This window comes from Panthera pardus, unplaced genomic scaffold, assembly GCF_024362965.1.
Source record: "Panthera pardus isolate Hobbes unplaced genomic scaffold, ASM2436296v1 HiC_scaffold_1, whole genome shotgun sequence".
Classification (NCBI taxonomy): Eukaryota; Metazoa; Chordata; class Mammalia; order Carnivora; family Felidae; genus Panthera; species Panthera pardus.
In genome coordinates, this window is record NW_026526654.1 from 25,225,312 (window position 1) to 25,250,246 (window position 24,935).

Genomic DNA, 24,935 nt, shown 5'->3' on the forward strand with positions numbered 1-24,935 from the left:
TCTCTACGTCAGCTAATTCTTAACCTGCCTGTGTATGTTTAGAATGTATTCCTTTCGGTTTTGTTACTTGATTCTGCGTTAACTCTAAAATAAGCATTTTTCATCAAGCATACTACGGGCTTCTACTGAAGCACGCAGCTCTCCAGTGCCACTCCCAATGACAAATCCCATCTCCAGACACAATTCATTCAGTTCCACCACTACAGCTAATTTCTCTTCTGTTGTATTCAAAAGTTCTCCTTCGGCTCAGCATTTTGCAGAGTGGACGCACTTTGTCTTGCCATTCTTCGAGATTGGTCTTAACACACTTGATTATTCTTCTCTCACACAATTTCTGAAGTTGATGGTGTAAACTCATGTGATAAAGATAGTGGGCCCTTTTCTCCCTAGTGCCTCAATCACTTCCCAGTGGCAAGGTCATTGCTGATGGAGGGTATTAACATTTCCAAAGCTCCAGGGTTTTGTTGAGTGTGCTATTCTGGATCCCTTTGAATATGACAGCTGACTTTTAGAAAGTGTAAAGCCAAGGGCAAAACAACGCTAATGGCCTTGCTGGAATTTCTTGAAGCAGGGCACTGAAAGAGTTAACAGACCTTCTTAATTTGCCCTTTGGGAAAAATCTGGCTCACTGGTTTAAATTAAATCAAAGGAGCAAGAAATGCCCTGACAGTATATTAGGGCCCCAGGGGAGATATTTCATCATAACAGAAAACCTTACCACTTGTTTGATTTTTTTTTTTTTTTGAGAGTGTTAATTATAATCACAGAACATGAGTAAGTCAACATAGCCCAGTAGCTTTTTGCTATTTATATTTTTAAGGTGGCTTCAGTGCAGAAATTGCTGAGACTATGACCCAAACTGAAGAAAACACTGACTTGTAATTATGACAGAAGCCACATCTCACCCCGTCATCAGCTGGAGTCCTACAGAAAAATCCATTGCAATATGTCACGATATGAATCTTGAAGGTCCTTCAACACAGATTCTATTTTACCCTTAGGAAAAAAGGAAATGCCATATAGAGACCCTTCCACGCAGAGGGGCCATGCCCAGGGGTCAAGGGCTGGTTTTCCGAATTTCAAGAAACCGGAAAGGAACAGTTGCAGAGGAGACCAGAGCACCCATTCACCCTGTCATTGCTTGGGATTGATTAAAATCCCCTGCCTGATTCTCAATGCAGCGACTATATCTTAAACAACATATATCCGTCATGTTACTGAGATGAGCAATAAGGTGAAAATCAGTGATTCTGTTTCTGATCCATGCAACCTGTTAGCAAGACAACATGTTTCTCAAACATGGGGTTCGTGGGATGGTTGACAAAAGGAGGTCTTGTGCGGGACATTTGCACCGTCTCAGACAATTTTCTGAGCTTACGATAGCAGCGGTCTAGTTAGACAAAGTTGTGTGCCTCACGAGGCCCCAAGGCTACGTCATTATAAAGGACCAATAAACCTTTTACCTGGTGGTCTGAGTACCCCAGTATATTATATTTGGAATAAGGGAAGAAAGAGGAGAATAATGTGAGTCAGTTAAGTGAGAGGCTCAATGAGGTTAGGTTGCATGAGAATTCGATTCAGAGGAGTGGTCAGGGCGGAGGTGTAGATTTGGATCATCAGCCTAAGGCGAAATTTAAAGCCTTGTTGCACTCACCGAGGGCAAGCATGTAGCCAGGTGGCAGGAAGGGCTGAGGACAGCCCAGTGCCATGCCAACATTCAGGGTCCTCCCTGAACTTGAGTCTCCTACTCTGTCAGACGGGAATAATACTATTATTCACCATACAGATAGGCCGCGATGATAAAATGCAATACATAAGGCAGGAAACTAGAAGACGGTGTTTGGAAAAGTTAGTGCTTGACAATTAATTAGCTAATTATGTTATTCTACAATCGGTTTCTTTCTAGAAGTTTTGTTTTTTGACTCAGTAGATTTGAGGGGAAAAAAATGTCTCGGCTGATGTTTCTTAAATGTTTTCCACAAAAAATCACTTCCAAGGGTTGTTAACAGTTGTTACATATGCAGTAAATTCCATGTGTCAAAGTTAAATTAGGTACTTAGGTACATAGTAGAACTTTGTCATGTGAATGCGTGTTCTGACTCATCAAAAGAGAGGAGGTCACTTGCAGTGTTTCCCAAATTATTTGGCCTCTGGCTCCTCAGAGGGCGCAGGAGATTCTCACAAGATGGGTGTCCCAGGGAACACACCCCAAGATACGCCGTGAAGGGTGTTCTAACCAACCCAGAGAAGTGATTCAGATGTAACACTTAGATTAGATGCATCTATTTAGAGGTGTTTGTGAAGCCATTCCACCTCCACTACGTTTTTTTCTTTTTTCTTTTTCCTTTTAGATAAAACAAGTTTTTAAAGTTGAATTTTATTTGCATGCAATGTTATATTCCTTTCAGATATATAACGTAGTGAATCGATATTTTTATACATTACAAAATGATCACCTCAATAGTTCTAGTTACCATCTGTCACTATAGAAAATTATTACAATGTTATTGACTATATTCCCTGTGCTGTCTTTTACAACCCTGTGACTTATTTATTTTATAACTGGTAGTCTGCACATCTCAAGCCTCTTCCCCTACTACACTCTCCTCTCTTCTAGCAACTGTATTTCTTCTTTCTATCGGCCTCTGTTTTGTCTTCTTTGGTTTTTTAGATTGCACGTATAAGTGAAATAATATGGTTGTATTTGTCTTTCTCTGTCTGACTTATTTCACTTAGCATAATCCCTCTGAGGCCATCCATGTTGTGGCAAATGCAAGATCTCATTCTTTTTAATGGCTGAGTAATATTCCATTACTCAACTTCTTTATCCATTCATCTCTTGAGGAACAGTTGGGTTGCTTCCATATCTCAGCTATTGTGCTGCGATGAACATAGGGGTATGTATATTTTTTCAAATTGGTGTCTTTATTTTCTTTGTATAAATGTCCAGAAGTGAAATTCTTGGACTGCATGGTAGTTCTACTTTTAATTTTTTAAGAAACTTCGGTATTGTCTATAGAGGCTTCACCAATTTACATTCCCGCCAACAATGCATGCACCCCTTGCTGCCTTTTTTTCTTTTCACAGTTTATTTATTTATTTTGAGAGAAAGAGAGAACATGGGGGAGGTGCAGAGAAGGAGGGAAGAGAATCCCAAGCAGGCTCTGAGCTAAGAGCTCAGAGTTTGATCTCACAATCCGTGAGATCGTGACCTGAGGCAAAATCAAGAGTTAGATGCTTAACTGACTGAGCCACCCAGGTGCCTCCCCCCCCCCACTACCTTTAATTCAAGGGAAGAAATACTGTTTTAAGTCACTAACGGTTTTTTCTTTACAACAGAAGAGAAGTTTCTAGAGAGCACAGTTGTAGGTGAGCCACATTTGATTGTGGAACAAATCATAAGCTTTAATCCTTGAAGAAACAGAATCAGTATCATCTGCCTGTCTTCCTCCAAGGGATGCTGTAATAGATAATTAGATACAGTCCATGGGGGATATGTTCCAAGACGTCTAGTGAATGCCTGAAACCATAAATAGAATCAAATCTTATATATACATTTTTTCCCTATATGTATGTACTTATGATAAAGTTTAATTTATAAATTAGGCACAGTAAGAGATAAACAACAATAAGAGGCGATAAAATTGAACAATTATAACAAAAGACCATCATAAAAGTTATGTGAACATGGAACCCCCCTCTTAAAATATCTTACTGTTACTGTATCACTCTTCTTCCTGTGATGAGGTGAGAGGATAAAATGCCTACAAGAGATGAGGTGGGATGAGTGACGCAGACGCTGTGATATGGTGTTAGACTGGTGGTGGCCTTCTGACAGAGGAAGGTAGGTCAGAAGGAAGGTCATCTGCTTTGGGATCACATTTGAGTGCAGGTAACTGAAAAACTGAAACCATGGAAAGCAAAACCATGGATAAGGGGGGACCGCTGTAATTTGGAAAAGTAGCTGGCAGTCCCAGCGTAGACAGGTACCACAAATGTACAACAGAATTTTCCTTCATGCTTAGTGGGCTTGCAAAACCTGTGGGTTTGGGAAACATATCTGCCTTATGAATTCTCTCTCTTAAGAAGATTACTAAAATAATGTCTCAGAAGTATGCTGGCATTCTGAGATTAAAGATGCTGACGTTAAAGCTACAAAGTTCTGAAAGAAGAGACATTTTATTGTTTCCGAGAGGTGAGAAAGAGAGGAAGGTGTGGTGATAACAGGTTTGAATGCCGTGTCTTAGGTTTTAAAATATAAGCCGTTTTCCCTTAAGGACATCTCAGCGTCTTAACATATTTCCCTTAAAATAAAACAACATGGTATGCACTTTTCCAGAAGCACCCGTAGCTTTATACCTATATCTCTTTGTCTTCTGCAGGTTGATTATACATCCACAAAAGTCATTACTGGTGACCTGATAAGCAGCGGCTGCCGATCAATCCTGTCTCAGCTCCTATGTTTTTAAAAAAATTCTATCTTCTCAGTTTCTGCTCAGTGGGTTCTTATTGTGGTGGGATGTTGCTATTCCCATATATCGTTCTGAAAATTTGCAAACAGAACTCTAATCTTTCATATTAATATGGGTGGCAGTTAATGCTACCTAGATTTATTTGGACTTGGTATTTTGAGAGTAAGTAATGTTTTATTTACTTACGAGATTCTAATTTAAATTACAGTGTTGATGAGTGAACTGTTTGTTAGATGACCACTTGGGGAATTCAAATCTATCCTAGTCGTTCCCAAAGAAACAGAAGCTATCATATCTGCATGGGCTTTACATATGTTTTGTCCAAGTGTGGTCATTGTTTTCATGAGAGACATCTGTGGCCTAAGAGAAAGGCCATGAACGAGAGTCTAGACTTTCTCCTTAAACCTATATGACCTTGGAGTAACATTCTCCCCCATTCTCATGGCTGCTGGGAAGACAGAATGATATGATGCTTTGAAAAGACACTAAAAATATGAGGCATATAAAGGTATATTATTGAAGTAATATTTTAGCAATTAAATAGCACAATAATGGATAACAAATCAAATCTATGGATTATGCAGAGTGATGCATGGGTAATCTTTCATGAAGAATTGGATCTTAAATATTTTGTTCATTGCTGAATCCCAGAATCTGCAAGAGTTCCTAGCACACAGTATGTTTTGTTTTTTGGTTTTTTTTAGTTTATTTATTTTGAGAAAGAGAGAGCATGAGCAGGGGAAGGGCAGAGAGACAGGGAGAGAGAGAATCCCAAACAAGCCTCAGACTGTCAGAGAAGAGCCCATTGCAGGGCTTGAATCCATGAACTGTGAGATCATGACCTAAGCTGAAACCAAGAGTCAGATGCTTAAATGAATGAGCCACCCAGGAGCCCCACAGTACATGCTTTTCTTAAAAAAACAAAAACAAAAAAACCAAAAACAAACAAACAACAACAACAACAACAAAAAACCCTGGGAATGAAAGCTTATGGATAAATAAAATTTTTAGTTATAATTTCACCCTTTTGCAAACATTTATGGAAGGCAATTAGCAGACAGATTTTTGTAAGACAAGACTGGAAAGGAAAAGAGAGCTTTCACTTACTGAATGTCCATGATGGGCCAGACCCTGTGCTATGTATTTTATATACTTTATCACAAAGAATCATTATCTCTCCAGAATCAGCCTAACATTTCTTTCTTTGGACTTCAGGAAAAACAATGAATCATGGGTCTGTGTAAAAAACTCATTTGATATTTCCCTTATTCCGTTTACCGTGCCAACTTAAAGCAAAACCAAATCAACAACTTTGTTTAAACTGATAAATAAAACCAAAAAAAAAAACCCTGTTCCTTGATCGCTTGATAACAGTTACCCACTGTGCTTGGAAAGCCAATTAGAGAGTAAGACCTTGTGTATATAATAGTCAGGCTTGGCTCTCTGATTAATGGCAGGTGAGCTAAGAGACACAGGTTCTAGAGGAAACTGGGCTCACGTCTCAAGCAATGGCTGTTGCTTGTAGCAAAGTGGAAGGCAAATCAGGCTGTTTGCAAAGCATCCCTTTCTGAGCATCGCCACTTGTCCGTGGCTGCAGTTGAAGGGTCTCCCTGTCCTTAACTGTCTAGGGTCAGCACAGAGTTGGGGTCCTTTTTCAAAGAAGTGTAATCTGGAGATAGAAATGGGCGTGGAGAAGTTGTCCACATATCATTAGTAAATAGATGTGAATAAGTTGAAATGTTTTCTTAAATCCCAGTTTATTAAGAGTCATAGCCAGAAAAGCCATATCATCACCATGACACAAGATTAAACTGACACCCTAGAGCCTAATTTCACAATGTTTTTTGCATTCTGCTAATATCCCACGAAGACTTTTCCTGAATATAAACTGAAAACTTTTAATAGACTTCTTTCTTTTGATATATAAAATTACTGTGCTCATTACACAAACATTTTAAATATCAAGGCTTTTTCTTTTTCTTTTGTTTTATTAGTTTGTCAGCTCTCTTTATGGATTGATTTTTTAAGAAAACATGTTTTCATCCTAATGTCTCAGAACAATCTGCTCTTTTCTTGTGTTCTTTCACCCACCCCTCCTTCTCTCTCTTCCTTCCCCTCTCTCTTCCTCTCTTTTTCTTTGCTCCCTGACTCATGCTTTTTTCCCCCTAAAGACTGATTACAATGATCCCTTGGCCAAGTTGTCTGGCAAACTCCACATGGGTCCCTGGGCAGGGTCAGGACTCCGTGAAGAGAATTTCGGGTTATATTGAATCAAGTCAACTCATCAGTTTCAGCTTTGGCTGCTTTTCACTGGCTTCAATTTTCAAAAGCCAGCTACCATGTCAGTTTTAAGGTTTTAAAAATTTACTCCCAGTGCTTACGCAGCTTGGTTCCAGAATATCTGTCAGATGTTTTGCATACATCTTAAAATTGTTTCTTCAATAAAAGCAAATTCGTTCCATTTGCTTGAGAAGATGATTTTTTTCCCTTGAAGCGTTTGCCTTCCTTAAAGAGCAGAACACCTTAACATTTTCTCCCAAATGATACAAGGAACTGAACAAAGCGTATTTTGAGAGTGGAGACGAAGAGACCTTAACCTTCTTGGCCTGGCTAAATGATTATTTTATATGCCCTTTGTTTATGAGTTTTAAGATCATTTTGCTGAATTTACATAGATGTGTAGATTTCATCAGCCTGGCTCTGTATCATCCATTCAACCCATCACACAAACAATATTCATTGAGTGTCACTATGGTCAGACATAGGTGCCACCCGGACATGCCCCTGCTCTCATGAAGGTTCCGACAAGAAACTGGACAATTACATCATGATAAATGCAATGGGGGCACCCACAAGGGGCAACTAACCAGAATGGAGGGTCAGAGAAGGATTTCTAGAATAGCAGTGCTGTGTTCGAACTGGCTCTTATGGGCTCACAAGACCACTCGTTAAATTTTCAGGAATTCTGCAAGCCAGTCATTAAACAGTGATTATTAAAAGCTAAACTGTAGAAACTTAAAGAAATTTGTATACGTTATATTGAAAACAAAGGTAATATATACTCAAAACTCATTACTTCCTAATTACTTACTATTACTTATGCCTTTGAGGTTATTTATGCCAATTGTATCAGTAAAGGGGGGAAATGTTACCTTGTGGTGAGCTACTCTGTGTTCAGTGACATCACGTTGGTAGCATGAAATCACCATGGTGGGAATATTTACACAACAGAAATTGGCAAGCACTACATGGTTAGTAACTAACTGCATAGTTAATAACTGCATTTCCATGGTTAACTGCATGGTTACTGCATTGAGAGCTGGTTGTGCAAGCATTTGCCAGTATATCACTGAATCTTACCCAGGAAGTAAAGAAATAGTTGGCATGTGCCAGAAATACTGGAAGATGGTGCATATTTGGTGTTCGGGGTGGAGAGGACAGGATGTTCCAGGATGAGAGGACAGCTTGTGCAAAAGCATGGAGGTGACAGAGGATGGTTCTTCTGAACAACAAAGCCAGGGCCACCTTGTATGTGTGGCACATACAGAGGTTCTCTTACTTCCTATGTTAAAACGTCTGTAGGACTCAGACTCGGTTGGTCTTATCCACTACCACCTCCATAGCATCTAGTATGGTGCTCGGAAGATAAAAAATGCTCAATAAACATTTGCTTCAATAATTCCAGGTGGAGACAGTGGTGAGTGGTGGCCTGGGGAGACAGGCTAAGGACAACATTGTGCTGGGCTACGTCTGGACTTGAGTCTAATGGCACCTGAGAACCATGGAAAGCTGGTAAGCAGGGGAGTAATGTGAACACATCTGCATTTTTAGCAATCCATCCGGTGACTGTGGAGAATAGAGGAGAGCGTGGCAAAACCAAAGGCAGGGAATAAATTAGGAGGCTATAATCCACATGGGAGATGATAAAATTAAGGGAGCCATGGTGGATGGATTCAAAAGAGATTTAGAATGACTGATCAGTGGGGTCCATCATAGACTGACTGTGATGGCGAGGGAGAAGGGGAAGTTGAGGAGTCAGCTGGGTTTCTGTCTAGGACGAGGTGCGGCAGAGGGCACCATCTCTGGGGAGGGAGGCTTTCTGGGAGGACAAGAGTACAGTTTTGGATAGCGCTATTGCGGGTGGCAGGTGGGGATGTGTGGCTGACCCTTGGATAAACAGGCATGATCCGGAGAGCAGTCTGGGCTGGGAGAGATTCGGGGTGAAATTACTCCCGTCCCTGTAGCAAAGTCAGAACACTGTGTCCGAGGAGGTCTCACTTTTCTGCAGAAGAGCTCTTTTTCTCACCCACCCCCATGCGCCCCAAATGTTAAAGACATTTCGTCTAGCTAACAGGTCACGTGTATTAATAAAGAAATGATTGATTCTCACTTTGTAAGGCATCTAGGCTGGTGTTTTAAGATCTATTCTGGAATAATGAGGTGAAATGAAAGAGACTTGCAAAACATGTTAGAAGAAAGACTTATAGGAAGCCATATAATTCAAACATTTGTGGCAGAACAAGTTACTGTAAACACACAGTGGTAGCTCCTTCCTATGCATACATGTAGGATGGCTGGGGCACTGACTCTCTGAAGCCAGGAGGACGGTGTATCCCTGGGTAGGGGGCAACACTAAGAGCCGGGGATGACTGTATATGGGTCACACTGGTCTACTGAATTCCTCAACACGACCATCCGTGGCCCCTGGAAAGCCTGATTCTAAGGAAGGAGTTCTCTTCAAAGTTCTAAGGAGTTCCCTTCTAAGGAGGATGCTGGAAGAAGACTTTCTTTCAGGCGAGTGAGAGGGTATCTTCCTCTGTTTCTAAGAACGCACTGAATGTTAAAAAACCGAATTGAGTTTCAGTCACCTATTCTTGAGTAAGCTTCATTAAAGGTAATCTTCTTATCTTTTGCCCTGAAGTTAAAGTGAAGGAAAATCTTAAGATAAATCTCCAAAGGTTAGAGATAATCAGGAGTTTCCCTTTATCATCAAAAGGAGGGAATTTTTTTTTTTTTAAATCCCTGTACATGGAAGGAAAGTTAAAACTAGTTTGCTTGGGATGCGTTTCTTTTAATGCATTGTAGGCATTTTTCTCGAACCTTCATTTTACTTCATAAGAAAAGGTGTCTTTTTTCCCCCTTCCTTTCTTTTCTTTGTATGTAGCATCTGAAAAATCTGGCTTTCTTATCCAGTGACGTCACAAACAGGAATAGAACAGATTCTAGTTTTCTGTGTAGAAATAGAGAAATCAAAGAATAAAAGATGTTTCAAGGAGGTCACTGTTTCTTGGTGAAATATTATAAGTAAGAGCTGACAGGCAGAATATAAACTTTGAAATTTTGAAAAACCAGAGAAACTATTCTGAATATTCTGAATCGAGACATCACTGAGGACTCCCTCTTTTCTTTTTTTTTTATTTTATTTATTTATTTATTTATTTTTTTGGGGGGACAGAGACAGAGCATGAACGGGGGAGGGGCAGAGAGAGAGGGAGACACAGAATCGGAAACAGGCTCCAGGCTCCGAGCCATCAGCCCAGAGCCTGACGCGGGGCTCGAACTCACGGACCGCGAGATCGTGACCTGGCTGAAGTCGGACGCTTAACCGACTGCGCCACCCAGGCGCCCCCCTCTTTTCTTTTAAAAACAAAACTGAACAGGGTGCCTGGGTGGCTCAGTCGGTTAAGCTTTTGACTTTGGCTCAGGTCATGATCTCGCGGTTTGTGAGTTCGAGCCCTCCACCAGGCTCTGTGCTGACAGCTCAGAGCCTGGAGCCTGCTTTGGATTCTGCATCTCCCTCTGTCTCTGCCCCTCTCCTGCTTGTGCACACGTGCTCTCTCTCTCTCTCTCTTTCTCTCAAAAATAAACATTTAAAAAAAACCCGAAGAAGAAATAGAAATATAACTTTATAATAAATAGTATTGCCATTTGCTTTTTTCCTCAGAAATCAGGCAGAAGGAACTGAGCCACTTGTCAATGCAGCAGGCCAATTATTCCCTTAATGTAAGAATAATGTGATATTAGGCAAAGGCCAGTGACATTCTTCTAAAACCCTCTGCTGTATCGGCACTGGTGCGACCACCAGGTAGGGAGTAAGTTGCTGACAGCCTCTCTCCACCTCACTCTTCTCCCCGAGCCCCTTCCTCCTGAAGGCTTTGTTCATTAGACATTTCTTCAGTGCCATGTCATGCCACGGGCCGTGCCAAAATATGTGTCCCTTTCAAGGTGATTCACTGCCATTGAAATAACACCGAGCACAGGTGACTTTCAGAGTAGGTGTATATATCACCTCCTGCTCTTCGAATCTGAGATGTTAAAGAGAAGCTCACAGGCCATCATGGAGGAGGCAAAACCACAGAGCCAATCAATGCTCTTTAGGATTTACACATCATAGATGTTTTCAATAACAGCAATTAAAACACTGAACTTGTACAAGTGGTTTCAATTTGATAAATCCCGCGCTAAGCATTGTACATGGATGACATCATTTTACTCTCAAAAAAGTCTATGAATAGGTACTACCAGCATCCTCATTTTTTAATTAAAATTTTTTTTAATGTTTACTTCTTAGACAGAGAGAGACAGAGACAGAGAGACAGAGTGCGAGCAGGGGAGGGGCCGGGAGAGAGGGAGACACAGGGTGTGAAGCAGGCTCCAGGCTCTGAGCTGTCAGCACAGAGCCTGACGTGGGGCTTGAACTCACCAAACCGTGAGATCATGACCTGAACCGAAGTTGGACGCTTAACTGACGGAGTCATCCAGGTACCCCTTCACGTTTATGCTATTTTAAAGAACACTAGACTGACTTCAAATACATTTTAAGGTGTTTTCTATTCTTTATTGTTGAAGTCTCTGTGGCATTATACTTTCACATTCCAAATTCAGCTCAGCAAAATACAATGTGGTTTCCATGCATACAATGATGCGATAGGATGACTCTCTAAAGAATGTAATAACAAATAAGATGTAACTCCTGTCTTCAAATAATTTTTAATCTTGGAAGGAGAAGGTAAGTACGCAAATAACCACAACACGAGAAATATCATGTTTACTGCCTTAAGAAGTGCACACAGAATCTAGAAGCTCAAAGTAAATATAAACACCACTGGAATAAAAATATACTTATTTGAGCTAAATTCTAAACAGTGTCTTCATATCCGAAAGAAGATAGTTTCCACATGTGATATCATTGGTGTCTGAATGTTTTGAAAAGCAAAAGATCCCAAGAAAAATATCTGGATGCTCAGAAAGGAAACTCTAACCGGTAGTGAAGAGATAAAGAGATAATGTTCACAATACTGTAAACTGTGCAGAACTGGAAAAGCACATTTCAAAGAACCCTTCATTTCACAGATGAGGAAACTAAGACCCACTACCTAGAGGCAGATGTTATTATATTCTCTTTTCTGTCCTCTTAGGTTTTTTTTAAATCTTCATTTGTGCTGGAGATTCAGAAAGAGTTGTCTCGAGAAAATTAAGTACCTGAAGGCCACCCTGCTCTTCCATAATGGGTTCTACCCTCGTCTGTAATAAGTATTAATTGAATGGATGGTTTCAATTGGAATTTAATGGCTCCCTTCTTAATTTAGATTCTATCTGACAAACCAATCTTTTCCTGGATTAGGTTTGAAATTATTCCTAATGCAGTTAAATTATATCGAGTGAGATCAGTTTCACCTTCCCTGATAGGATTAGGAGGAGACTATCAACACATCTGAATTCACAGACAGGGACTCAGCAAGGTTTGTCCTCCCTTCCCCTGGGGAATTTCCACAAACCTGCAAAGTTCTTTGATTTGTGTAGGTAACAGAAGCGGTAGAATAATAAGGGTGCTTTCCTGTCTGTGATGAAGATGGTTAAATTGGTGAATGTGACAAGCTTGGTTGGTTGGGGCTTGAAGAACTAACAGCATGTGTTTCTCATTGGAAGGTTCCCTGTGGTACGTGTTGGGCAATAGCCCTCTTGTGTGAAGGCTGTTTCCTCCAGGGCTGAATTATGTCTAGACCAGGTGGGAAGACACTTACTGAGGAAACAGTGGCATACTGGGAAAGTCTTCTTTCTTTGGATCAGACCATTTGCAGTAGTAATCCCAGCTCGCCACTTGGTAGTTGCGTGACTTTAGGCAGGCTACTTAATTTCTGTAAATTTAACACTCTTTACCTATAAAATCAGGAAATAGATGTTCTACAAGATTGCAGCAAGGATTTGAAATAAGTACATAAAGCATCTAGAAAGAGACTGACATGAGGGCAGAGGATCTATTTTGTCCTCTACTACATTCTTCAGGCTTGGTACATGATAGGGTATTTGGTGAATGAATATAATAGGTGTTCAACTAATGGTGGCAATGATGATTATCATTGTTACTAGGTGATTATTCGCCCAAAAAGAACCAACCAAATTTTAACACGCGTTTGTCTCCAGTCTTTAAAATTGTGTATATACAGGGGCACCTGGGTGGCTCAGTCAGTTACGCATCTGACTCTTGATTTTGGCTCAGGTTGTGATCTCATGTTTCATGAGTTTGAGCCCCACGTTGGGCTCTGTGCTGACATCGTGAAACCTGCTTGGGATTCTGTCTCCCTCTCTGTCTCTGCCCCTCCCCTGCTCACTCTCTCTCTCTCTCTCTCTCTCTCTCTCTCTCTCTCTCTCAAAAAAAAAAAAAACCAAACACTTAAATGTGTATATACACATATATACACATGTAATGATATATGTAATGTATTATATAACATATGATATTATACAAAGAATATACAAACCAAGAATTTGAAATAAGTGCCATAATGCTATTCCCAAATTATTATAACTGGATCATACAACTTCATATAGCCAATGTATTTTTTTAAGTTTATTTATTTATTTATTTAGGTGATCTCCACACCCAATGTAGGGCTCAATCTCATGACCCTGAGATCAGAGTTGCATGCCCTTCTGATTGAGCCAGCCAGGCGCCCCTAGCCAATGTATTTTTTTGAAAGGAATGTCAGTATCCCTTACAGATAACAGTTTAGCTGTGGGCTAAATAGGAGAGGAAAAGGATCTGATAATATCTGTAAAAACAGATCTAAGATAAGATTGGAGCACAAGCACACATGGTGAGAACAGATCTTTTCATTGGTCGGTAAATCCCACTACAGGAGCTGTTCCCTCCTACAGATACGAGGAGAACCATTAGAGAGGGAAATTTCCTATCTGAAACTGCTGCGTGTTCCTCTCCACCTTCAGACAGCAAAAGGGAGACAACAGTAGTCTTTTATACTTTGTACTATCACAACCTGAGAAAAGGATGGAAGCCGTAAGTGATGAGGTTAGACAAGAGAACTTTTTCATGAGAATTCAGCATGGTGGGAAGCGCAAGGTACGTTATGAAGGGAATCGGACAGAAAGACGGACAACTGGAGTCCTTCTGGCTTTGCCACCCTGTCTCCTCGGCTTCTCATGAAGGTATTACTGAAAGTCTCCGAACTTTCTCTTAATATTTGGTCTATGCAGCACAGATTTGCTGAACTCCGCCCTTATGTGAGACTGGCTTTGGAGGCACCCTCCTCCTTGTAACGCAGTGATCTGGCAAAGTGGCTTCTGCCACCAGACCACCCTCTATGCACCCCTCACGCACCATGAGGGGTTTGTAAGTTACTTAACCTTTCTATGCCTTGGTTTCCTTATCTGGAAAATGGGGGGGGGGAGTTCTATCTCATCATAAGCATTGTTATAAATACTGCATAACATAAACCATATAAAGCCCAGTACAGTCCCTTGCAGTAAGCATTCTACACATATGATCTAGCAGTTATAAATACTGTTGCTTTTCCGAAAGAGGCTCTGGAATGACTTCTATCAGCCACTGGTGTAATAAGGTCAATGATTTTCTAAGGAGAAGTTGCCAATCATATCCTGGAGTAAAAAGTCATTTTAATTTGTGAGCTTTACAACTCTCAGGACGTCTGTCCACCCCCCACCCCTACCCTCAATTAGGAAATAGCTTCTGGCTTCACTCAAAACCTTATCAGAAGGCAAGGAAGTCTCGTTATGCAAATACTGTGGTGAAAGTGTGGAAATCTAGAATTTCCATTCCTTGTCACTGTCTATCAAGGGTGACTGAGGGGCCTCTGAAATAGGAAAAAGACAACCCTCCAGTTCTTAGCTAGAATGTAGATTTCAGACTTTAGTTCATTCATAATTTCATGGATATGGTTTATATGGAAAATGAAACTACCTATTTCCAAATTCCATTCCCTTGATGCAATAAAGCCTCTTTAGGAACATATCCGCCTCTTCAGCAAATCCTATTGGTGTTTCCTGCTAAATGTGTCCAAGTTCCAACCACCTGTTACCTCTCCCCTGTGTGTGAGGCTGGCTTTGGTCCTTCCTCAAACCCTCTTCCAGATGGTAGCCTGCGTCCCATCCTTTTTTCCTGCAGAACCTCTCCTCTCTCCCCTTCCTTAACTCCCTCCCCTTTGCCCTGTGTCAAGACTACCAGATACACCTTTTCTAGCCCCTTTGACATTTTTTGTACTGTTATTTCATGACCCGCTATGCTGTATCCTCTAAGGTGAGTGTCCTCTTACATGCCCTATATTATTTCTACTCTTGATTTTGACATTTCTTACCAAGAAATACGTCTTTTTAAAAGCACATCCCTTATTAACAGCCCTACTATTATAATGTAGTTGGACAAATTCAACAAAAATGTCTCATCCACATTCCGGGAAGAGAGAGAGTCCATCTGACCTCTTCAAGAATTTTTAATAGAGTAACTTGAACACGAATGCACACGCTCCAGTGCAAATCCTTCTAAGAAGTGTGATGGTCTCAAACTGCAGACACGTCTGTCAGTGTACAACTCACGCCGTCTCCTGCAGGGCTGTTTTGAATATTAGCAACCTCAGTTTCTGGTACTTAAGCACTGCTGAGCTAGTGACCTCTCAAAACAACACGAGTCCCCGTCCGGGCAGTAGATTTGAGAGGAATAAATGATTGCGATTTGTTTCCCCAGGAAAGAAAGAAAATAGCTTTTTGCGGAACCCCCGAACGTGCCATTACCCCAACAGGCGGTGATTTGGAGCATCTTCCTTGACACAGGCTCCCCCAAAGCTCATTAAAAGCCAGATCTAGGCCTATACAACTTTTGGCTTGTTCCTCTCTCAAGGACAGAGAGAAAGGGACCCAGGCCAGATGTTTTCTTACCCCGCTTGCTACCAGCTCACCCTGAAAAGCCCAAATCTGGCTTGATTCAGACTCATCCAAGGAGACCTAGTCTGATTCCATGGCTGGCTTTCTGCCCTGCAATTTCTCCCCATCACACACCCCTTCTTGCTTGATTATATTTGAAATCTCACAAAGGATTTTACAAATCGAAGAAAGCTAAGCATGCATCTCTTTGGCTGACCTATTTTTCCGTGAACGACTTTCAATTAAAACGCAATCACTCAGTCACCAACCAGGTTCAAAGGACTGATATAGATTTGGTTAGTGTTTAATGACAGGGAGACCAGTAAAGAGCACATAAGGGCTTTGTGTAGTCGTCATTGTGGGTGAAAAGGGGCGATGAAGGGACAGGCTGGAGACCCTTTGCAAACTTCTTCATTTGGCGTAATGCAGGTCCTGCTTATCTTCAACTGAGCAGAGACAAATAAAAATTGGGCACCTGGCATTTGGGGTCTCTGCAGCTGCAAACCCAGAAGCTCTGTCTCATATGATTTATGAAAATGAGCTTTTCTTCTTTTAACGTGTGCTTGACTTCATACAAAGGAGCACTTTCCCCTAAAGAGTCATTAATGAAGGTTACACCATAGTCTTAAAACAGGAAGTCAGATGAAATGTTTAATTATTTACGACGGAACATATAGAACATTTGCTGGGTTTGCACAGCTGAAGATATAATTAGAAGTTCCTAGAGAGAGAACAGGCTGACGGTGTGCAGAGATTTCAAACATATTAAAAAGAAAATTCCCCCCAAATTGCTCACAAATGTGAGGGATTAGTCAATATACCTGGGACTCTCTGAAACTTCATGATTGAGTAGCTGAGAATAAAAGATTGCTTCCCCTCTCAATGCCATTTTGGTAGACATTTTGAATGCAATAGCAAATTTGTAGCTCACCAGGACAAGCTCTCTGACGATGTATTAGAATTCATAATCCCAGTCGACACATCTAGTTACTTCTTTTTTCGATTCCTGCACCTTCCTTATTAGTACAAACATGACTAATGCAAATACCTTTGCAGACACCTGCATGCTGTTTTCTTGCATGTTCATAATGGCTTCAGAGATCTTGACATCTATTGGGTCCATGACAGACTCAATGTTGAATGGTCCTTCCAGTCGCTCTGCCACCAAGAGCATTGCATCTGTTAAAACACAGGAACATGATTTATTTATAGGAGAACACAGAGCTCCAAGTCATTAGCCTGTGTTTAAACATTTCCAACAGAACTGGTTGAAAAATAATCATTCATTCAAAATTTATTTTTAAAGTTTATTTATTATTTTCAGAGAGAGAGAGGGTGCACAAGTGAACAGGGGAGGAGCAGAAAGACAGAGAGAGAGAGAGAGCGTGAGAGAGAATCTCAAGCAGGCTCCCCACTGTCAGCACAGAGCCCCATGTGAGGCTCAAACTCATGAACTGTGAGATCATGACCTGACCTGAAGTCAAGAGCCAGATGCTTAACCGACTAAGCCACCCAGGTGCTCCCCATTCATTCAAAATTTTTATTTGCTTTTATGTAGTCCAAAAATGGGGTGGATGACTAAATACCAAAGCAGTATTTTATTTAATTTCATTTGAATATTTAAAATTATTTTACATGTATAAAACCAGGCTTAAAAATAAGAAAATTTGTTCATATTGAAAGAGTTGAAGGTATCTTAGTATTCCACATGAAGTTAAACCAAAGAACAAAAATAGAAACAAAGCAAAATTAGGTCAGGGATCAAGTAGATTTCAAAAAAATGGAATCTAGCCTCTTTTCACCTGGAGGATGGGGAAAATTGAGAATATTAAAGAAGAAGTGTTAATGCATGGATTTGGGTGCACAAAGGTCCAGACCCTACGCAAACCTTTCTAGATTTCCCAAGAACAGACCTGTCCCTGATTTGTACTATCACACCACTTCGGACACCCTTCTGGGTTAGCACTTAGGCATGCTTTGGGATAGAGACACATCTCTTACTTGGTTTTGTATATTCAAGGCTCATTATGGTGCCTATCACATTTTAAGCATCCAAAAATGTCTGTGAAACAAAATTGAGCTGAATTCAACTGAAGTATTGTTTGGGAAGCTTTAGTTTTCTGGAAAAGATGGTAATAGTGACATGTTGACAGGAGCTATGTGTTAGGAGCTAGTAGTCCTGAGTTCTCATCCTTCATCTGTCACTAACTAGCTGAATGGCTATGGGAAAAAACCCTGAGCTTACCTGGCCTCAGTCTAGTGAGGTGTATAAAAGGGACTGGTGATGAAGAGTCTCTCAGGGTCTATGGTGAAGGGCATATGTCTACTCCTACGGACACATGAAAACTGGCTCGCTTTTGTCTTAGCGTTCAGGGCACAGCTTGGTAGCCTGCCTCCACCAGGACTGTCGAATAGAACTTTATGTGATGAGGACTGTGTGGCTGTTGAAACTTAAAATGTGCCTAGTGCAACTGGAGAATTAAATTGTTAATAAATTAGTTAGTTGGCTTTTAATTAATTTACATATAATTTTCATATTTTTTAAATGTTTCTTTTTGAGAGACAGAGAGAGAGAAAGAGAGAGAGAGACAGATCACGAGCAGGGGAGGGGCAGAAAGAGAGGGAGACACAGAATCTGAGCAGGCTCCAGGCTCTGAGCTGTCAGCACAGAGCCCAGCGCGGGGCTTGAACTCATGAACCCTGAGATCATGACCTGAGCCGAAGTTGGAGGCTTAAGTGACTGAACCACCCAGGTTCTCCTAAATATAATTTTAAAATTTGCTTGAGACTGCTGGCTACCATATTAGGCAACACAGCCTAGACTTTTAACATACAGATTCCAGTCTTGGATCTCAGGTTTTTCAATTGTGAAAGCTCTTGGGAGCCAATCTTAAAACAATTTCCTTCTTTCAAAATAATAGATGTTTATTATCAAACACAAAATATAGAAAAAAACCCAACAAAAAGTGAAATACACTCATAATACCACTTCCCAGAAAAACACTCTGAACAGTTTGTATAGGCCTTGTTTTTTTTCCTCTGTGCATAAATATTTTAAGCATGCAACTAGAAATATACCATACATATATCATATAATCTGCTTTCTAAATATAATATATTATTAATGGTAAATGCTGTTTATACAGTTATTTTATAGTATTAGTGTGAGGAGACCAAATTTTATCTTTATTCATATCCAACCATGCTCAACCAAAGCCCAACAATCAAAATTCTTTCAGGGTTATAAATAGTTATGAATTAGGCAGATGAGAAACCTTTTAAGAGAGATGAATTCTTGTAAGAAGGATACAGTACTCTTTAGGAAGCACAGATTTACATTTCTAAAGAGGACTAGGTTTTGTGAACAACATAAGCTTGAACAGTATCAATTGGTTTTCCGCCCCAGCCCCCAGGATGGAGTCTGCTCTACAACTCGTGTAATGCCCCGGGAATAAATGCGCTCTATTCCAGCCACATTCCTGGCACTCTGTCCCATTGTATCCTTAGGAAAATTTGGAGTATGAATAGATTCACAAAGATCCCCTAACAACAAATTTTCTGATTTTTTTCCCTTAGATACTGCAGACTTATCTGTGTACATCACGACAAGATCTTGTAACAAAAGTAGTGATTTCTCTGCATCTTGCTGACCCTAGTTATCTGGCAGCGTGGACAGAGGATGTACATTGTAGGGTTGTAGTATTTTGATATTAAAGATGTTTTTCCCTTCAAGGTTTTAAAAGGTGGCTGTTGTCTGAGAGCTGATCTATTTCTTTTCTGTCTTCGTATCTGTTTTGTATGTTTATTAAAAATAACCTCCTTTGGGGGGCGCCTGGTGGCTCAGTCTGTTAAGTGTCTGACTCTGGATTTTGACTCATGTCATGATCCCAAGGTTGTGGGATTGAGCCCTGCTTGGGATTTCTCTCTCTTTCCCTCTGCCCCTCCTCCATTCAAGTGCATTCTCTCTTTCTTAAAAAAAAAAAAAAAAATCCCCTTTACCCTTAGCTTTCTAATAGGTTTTTTGATGATGATTTTTTATGACGAATGACCAAGTTTCTCTAGATGGGTATATCCTGCTAGAAGAAGCAAGAATCCTTGTACAGGAAAAAGAATTGGCCCTATGGAGTTACTCACAACGTGAAATGAAAGAAACTGATCCTTAAGGGATCAGTTAAGGGATCGTTAACTGTGTGTTTTACATAAGTATCTGCACAAATCATAATACAAAGAGTACTGGTCGGTCTATCTAGGTATATTCACCTGACATGAATGGGCTGACTTGAGACAGTGATACTGTAGGCTCTCCTGAAAATCTGAGAGCCATTGTGCTCTGGGTAATAAGGACCAGTGTTCAGACTGGATGCTAAGGACTTATTTTAGTGTGACAGTTTGAAATTATGGGGTCCTATCATAAAGTAGAGCTGTTTCTCTCTGGTGACTTCCATCTTTTTGTTCCCTGTTCCTTTCCCGCCATAGTGCATGCCTGTTAGGTTTCTGGGTCTGCAAACTTATCTCCTCTTTTTAGACTCTAATCATGATAAAAATGCTCAGGGTGAACCACTCCTGATCATTTGCCTTTGTGGCCTTGGAAAAAGGCAGCCCAGTTGATGATCCTGTATATTAAACATAACCTAATGGTCACCTACACTCAAATTGGTTGCTCCTATATTTCCATTCTTTATTGCAACTCATTTAGTTTTTTATAAGAGCTAATTTAAGATGATACATTTTTGATGTAGGTGGGTGTCTATTTTTCTTTTACTTTAGATCAGCAATTAAAATATGCTACTTTAAGTTATGTGGTTTAGGCTATTACTAATTATACATATATATATATATATATACACACACATGTATATATGTATATATATGTACATATATACATATATACATTATATACATATATATTTGCATATACCTATGCAAATATATATATAAATACACACGTATATACACACTAGTTTATATACCTTATATATATGTTAGTATATATTACATATATAAACTAATATATACTAATTATATACATATAATTACTAAGTAAATTAAATTCTCCTTTGAAGACTCAAAAGCCAATGTAGATTGGCTCAAAACCTCAGAATCATCATTAAGAGTAGTAATATGCATACAGTTAACACTACTATATTTTACACCTAAAAATTTAAGAGAGTAGATATTATGTTATGTGTTTTTTACCAAAATAATAATAATAAAAAAGAATAGTAATTATTATTGTGCTGATCAACTACAGAGGTGGAGAAAAGGGAACACTTTTACACTGTTGGTGAGGACATAAATTGGTGCAGCCACTGTGGAAAATACTATGGAGTTTCCTTCAAAAAGTTTAAAATAGGACTACCATATGCTCCAGCAATCTCATTTCTAGGAAATAAAATCACCAACTAGAGAAGATATTTGCACCCCCATGTTCACTGAAGTATTACTTATAATGGCCAACACATGGAAACAATGGAACTGTCCATCAACAGGTGAGTGGATAAAGATTATATATATATATATATATATATATATATATATATATATATATATGTTATTCAGCCATGGGAAAGAAAGGAATTCTGTCATTTGTGACAACCTGGATGGACCTAGAGGGCATTATGTTAAGTGAAATAAGTCAGAGAGAGAAAGATAAATACTGTATGATCTCAGTTATATGTGGAATCTACAAAAAACGAAGTCATAGATACAGAGAATGGACTGGTTGGGTTGCAAGAGGCAGGAATTAGGAGGTGGGACAAATAGGTGAAAGAGGTAAAAGGGTATAAACTTTCAGTTAATAAGTCCTGGGGATGTAATAATGTAAGGCATGATGACTATAGTGAACAGTATTGTTTTGCACATTGGAAGATGCTGAGAGAGTAGATCTTAACATTTTTTTTAAAGTTTATGTTTGAGAGAGAGACACACACACAGACAGACAGAGCATGAGTTGGGGAGGAGCAGAGAGAGAGAGACACACACAGCTAAGAGAGTAGATCTTAAATGAGGCACCCAGCTAAGAGAGTAGATCTTAAAAGTTCTCATCACAAGAAAAAAATATGTGACTATGTATCATGACGGATGTTAAATAGACTTATTGTGTGATCATCTATGTATATATACATATATATACACACGCACATGTAATCATATATATATATGTGTGTGTGTATATATATGTATGTAATCATTATGTGGTACACCTTGGCCAATACAATGTTACATGTCAATTATATCTCAGTAAAAACAAAAACAAAACAAAAACACATGTCTCCTTAAGATACAGTCATCCCTGGGGCGCCTGGGTGGCTCAGTCGGTTAAGCGGCCAACTTCAGCTCAGGTCACGATCTCGCGGTCCGTGAGTTCGAGCCCCGCGTCGGGCTCTGGCCTGATGGCTCAGAGCCTGGAGCCTGCTTCCGATTCTGTGTCTCCCTCTCTCTCTGCCCCTCCCCCGTTCATGCTCTGTCTCTCTCTGTCTCAAAAATAAATAAAACGTTAAAAAAAAAAATTAAAAAAAAAAAAAAAAAAAGATAGTCATCCCTGTGCCCAGTTCCCCTTTTCATTCTAAATATACATGACAGGATTCCCCAGGGCCACAAAAGAGAAAGCTTTGCAGAAAACTCTTCTGAGTATTTTGCATTTCCACTACAAAGCGTCATGCTTATACCTCCTGTATTTAGGAGTCTAGTTTAGCTACATTACAGAATGAGAAAGTGGCAGTGGAAAGCTAGAGCTATCCAGTCCTGGGACAATGCGTAGGCCTGGGAGTAAATGGCCACTCTCCCGGGGGCCCCAGACCTCAGGTGGTGAGAGGGTCTGCATGGCCCGCCGAGCAGCCAAGAGCATCCCTGCTTGACTGGTTTGCCTCCCACCGGCTGGGCAAGGTGGTCATTAGTTAAGCTCTCCAGGTGTCAGAAGAACCTTCCCTCTTCTTTGGGGTTGAAGGAAGACATGCCTCTCTCTCCTCCCACTACTTTTGTGACACCAAGGCAGTCGTTCGTAAGTTCCTCTGCAATCAATTAAGCCACAACATGGCCATCACTTCCTCCAGAGGCTGCCATCCTACGCTGTCTTAATTATCTCTGTGCCTTTTACATTTTGGAATATTTGGAACATTATTTTTAACTGTGTTCTTGAGCTGTTATCTATTGCCAATTAAACCGGGACAGGACTAGCATGTCAGCTAATGATCAGCCAATCCTTCTGCACATATCTCCTGTGTCATCCAAGTTTTGTTTCTCTTTTTTTTTTTTTAAATTTTTTTGATATTTATTCCTTTTTTGAGAAACAGTGTGAGCAGGGGAAGGACAGAGATAGAGGGAGACACAGAATCCGAAGCAGGCTCCAGGCTCTGAGCTGTCAGCACAGAGCCTGATGTGAGGCTTGAACTCACGAACTGTGGGATCATGACCGAGCCCAAGTCGGATGCCTGACCGACTGAGCCACCCAGGTGCCCCTCTCTTTAAACAAAGGACTGTTGTCTTGCTCAAACAGTATATAAAACCTTCATTTCCAAATGGAGATTAAGTTTAGATGAGTTAAAAATTGCTGGTATCAGTGCACCTGGGTGGCTCAGTCAGTTAAGTGTCTGACTCTTGATTTCAGCTCAGGTCATGATCTCATGGTTGTGAGATCGAGCCCCACATCGGGCTCTGCACTGAGTGTGGAGCCTGCTTAAGATTCTCCCTCTGCTCCTCCCCCCCCCCCCAAATAAATAAGTAAGCATTAAAAAAAATAACTGGTATTGCAGCCTGAGGTTCCGAGGCACACAGACAGAAGGCGACTCCATAAGAGCACAGGGGGCTTGCATAGCAGCTCAACCCGGTGCTCATCCAAAGGTGAGGAGCCAGGCTGCAGGTAACACCACACCTTCAGGCCAAGGCGTTTGGTTCAAGTAAGCGCAGACATTTCTGTTACGAATGAGGACACCTGATTCTGATTAGATGGAGGCAGGTGCCTGCGTTTCCATTTAGGACCATCTATTAAGTGCCGGAGACATAATGCACGTCCCAGAGTCCCATCTTGCTCATCTATGAAGTAGAGGTGATGACAATGTCTACCTGACAGTAGTGGCAAGAGGAACCAAATGAAATCGTAAAGTTGTTAGTTCAATGCCTGGCACATACATACTCAGCTGTCCGCAAAGGTTAGCTAATACAAGGCGCCACCTCTGGGCGGAAGTGGAAAAGAGAGGACCAACTTACAAGATATTTTGGTGGAATCGTTGACAGCGATTGACGTGAGTTGTAAGAAAGTAAGAGGCACACGGATGACTTTAAGATGTATAGCTCTTTGGTATGCCAAATCAATGTTTTGATAATAGCTGCTTTGTGATGGATGAGTTCACTGCTGAGACGCAAGACTGCGTTATTTTCTCATGATGTCAAGCTCTACCAATTAATGATAACTACGAAGTCTTTGATGCCCTTCCTATTGAGAGGTGGGGTTTATGTCCCATCCCCTTGAATCTGGGTGGGCTCTGTCACTACTGTCACTAACAGCACATAGTAGAAAGGACGTTGCCAATTTCTAGACAGTTACCGAAGACACCGTAGCTTCCGGTTTCTGTGTCTTATGAGACTCTACTCTGAGATCACCATGCTGGACTGGTCATGGTGACAGTCGCAGCTGGGCCCAGATTTCCAGCCACCCTTGCTGCTGCAGGCAGAATGTCTGTGCCCCCCCCAAATCCATATGTTGAAACCTAATCCCCAAGATGATGCTATTTGGAGGTGGGGCCTTTGGGAAGCGATTAGGTCATGAGAGCTCTGCCCTCATGAATGTATTAGTGCCCTTATAAAAGAGACCTCAGAGAGCTCCCTGTCCCTTCCGTCATGTGAGGGCACATTGAGAAGACGGGCGCGTATGAAGGGAAGCAGTCTCGCACCAGACACCAAATCTCCTGGCGCCTTGACCTAGGATCTCTCAGCCTCCAGAAGTGTGAGAACTACATGTTTGCTGTTTAGACCATACAGTCTGTGGCATTTTTGTTATAGCAGCCCCTATGGGGCTAAGACACCTGCCGTGGTGCCAGACACATGAGGGAGGTATTCTAGGACCTTCCAGACTCCTCTCCCAGTTGATTTACCATCTAGTGACCCCAGTCAGCACCATGTGGAGCAGAAGAATCAGCCAGCTGAGTTGTACTAAAATTCCTGAGGGGCGCCTGGGTGGCGCAGTCGGTTAAGCGTCCGACTTCAGCCAGGTCACGATCTCGCGGTCCGTGAGTTCGAGCCCCGCGTCAGGCTCTGGGCTGATGGCTCGGAGCCTGGAGCCTGTTTCCGATT

The 24,935-nt window shown here is 40.9% G+C and overlaps 1 protein-coding gene across 2 annotated transcripts in view; it reads right to left on the bottom strand.

Annotated features, from left to right (window-relative positions):
* The window catches only part of GPC6 (glypican 6), a 1,113,151-nt gene that overhangs the window by 91,635 nt on the left and 996,581 nt on the right, over window positions 1-24,935 (bottom strand). For both annotated transcript variants that reach the window (XM_019444088.2, XM_019444089.2), the window contains exon 5: window positions 16,696-16,826. In XM_019444088.2, coding sequence (XP_019299633.1) covers window positions 16,696-16,826 — 131 coding nt within the window. The remainder of the gene's footprint in view (window positions 1-16,695; window positions 16,827-24,935) is intronic.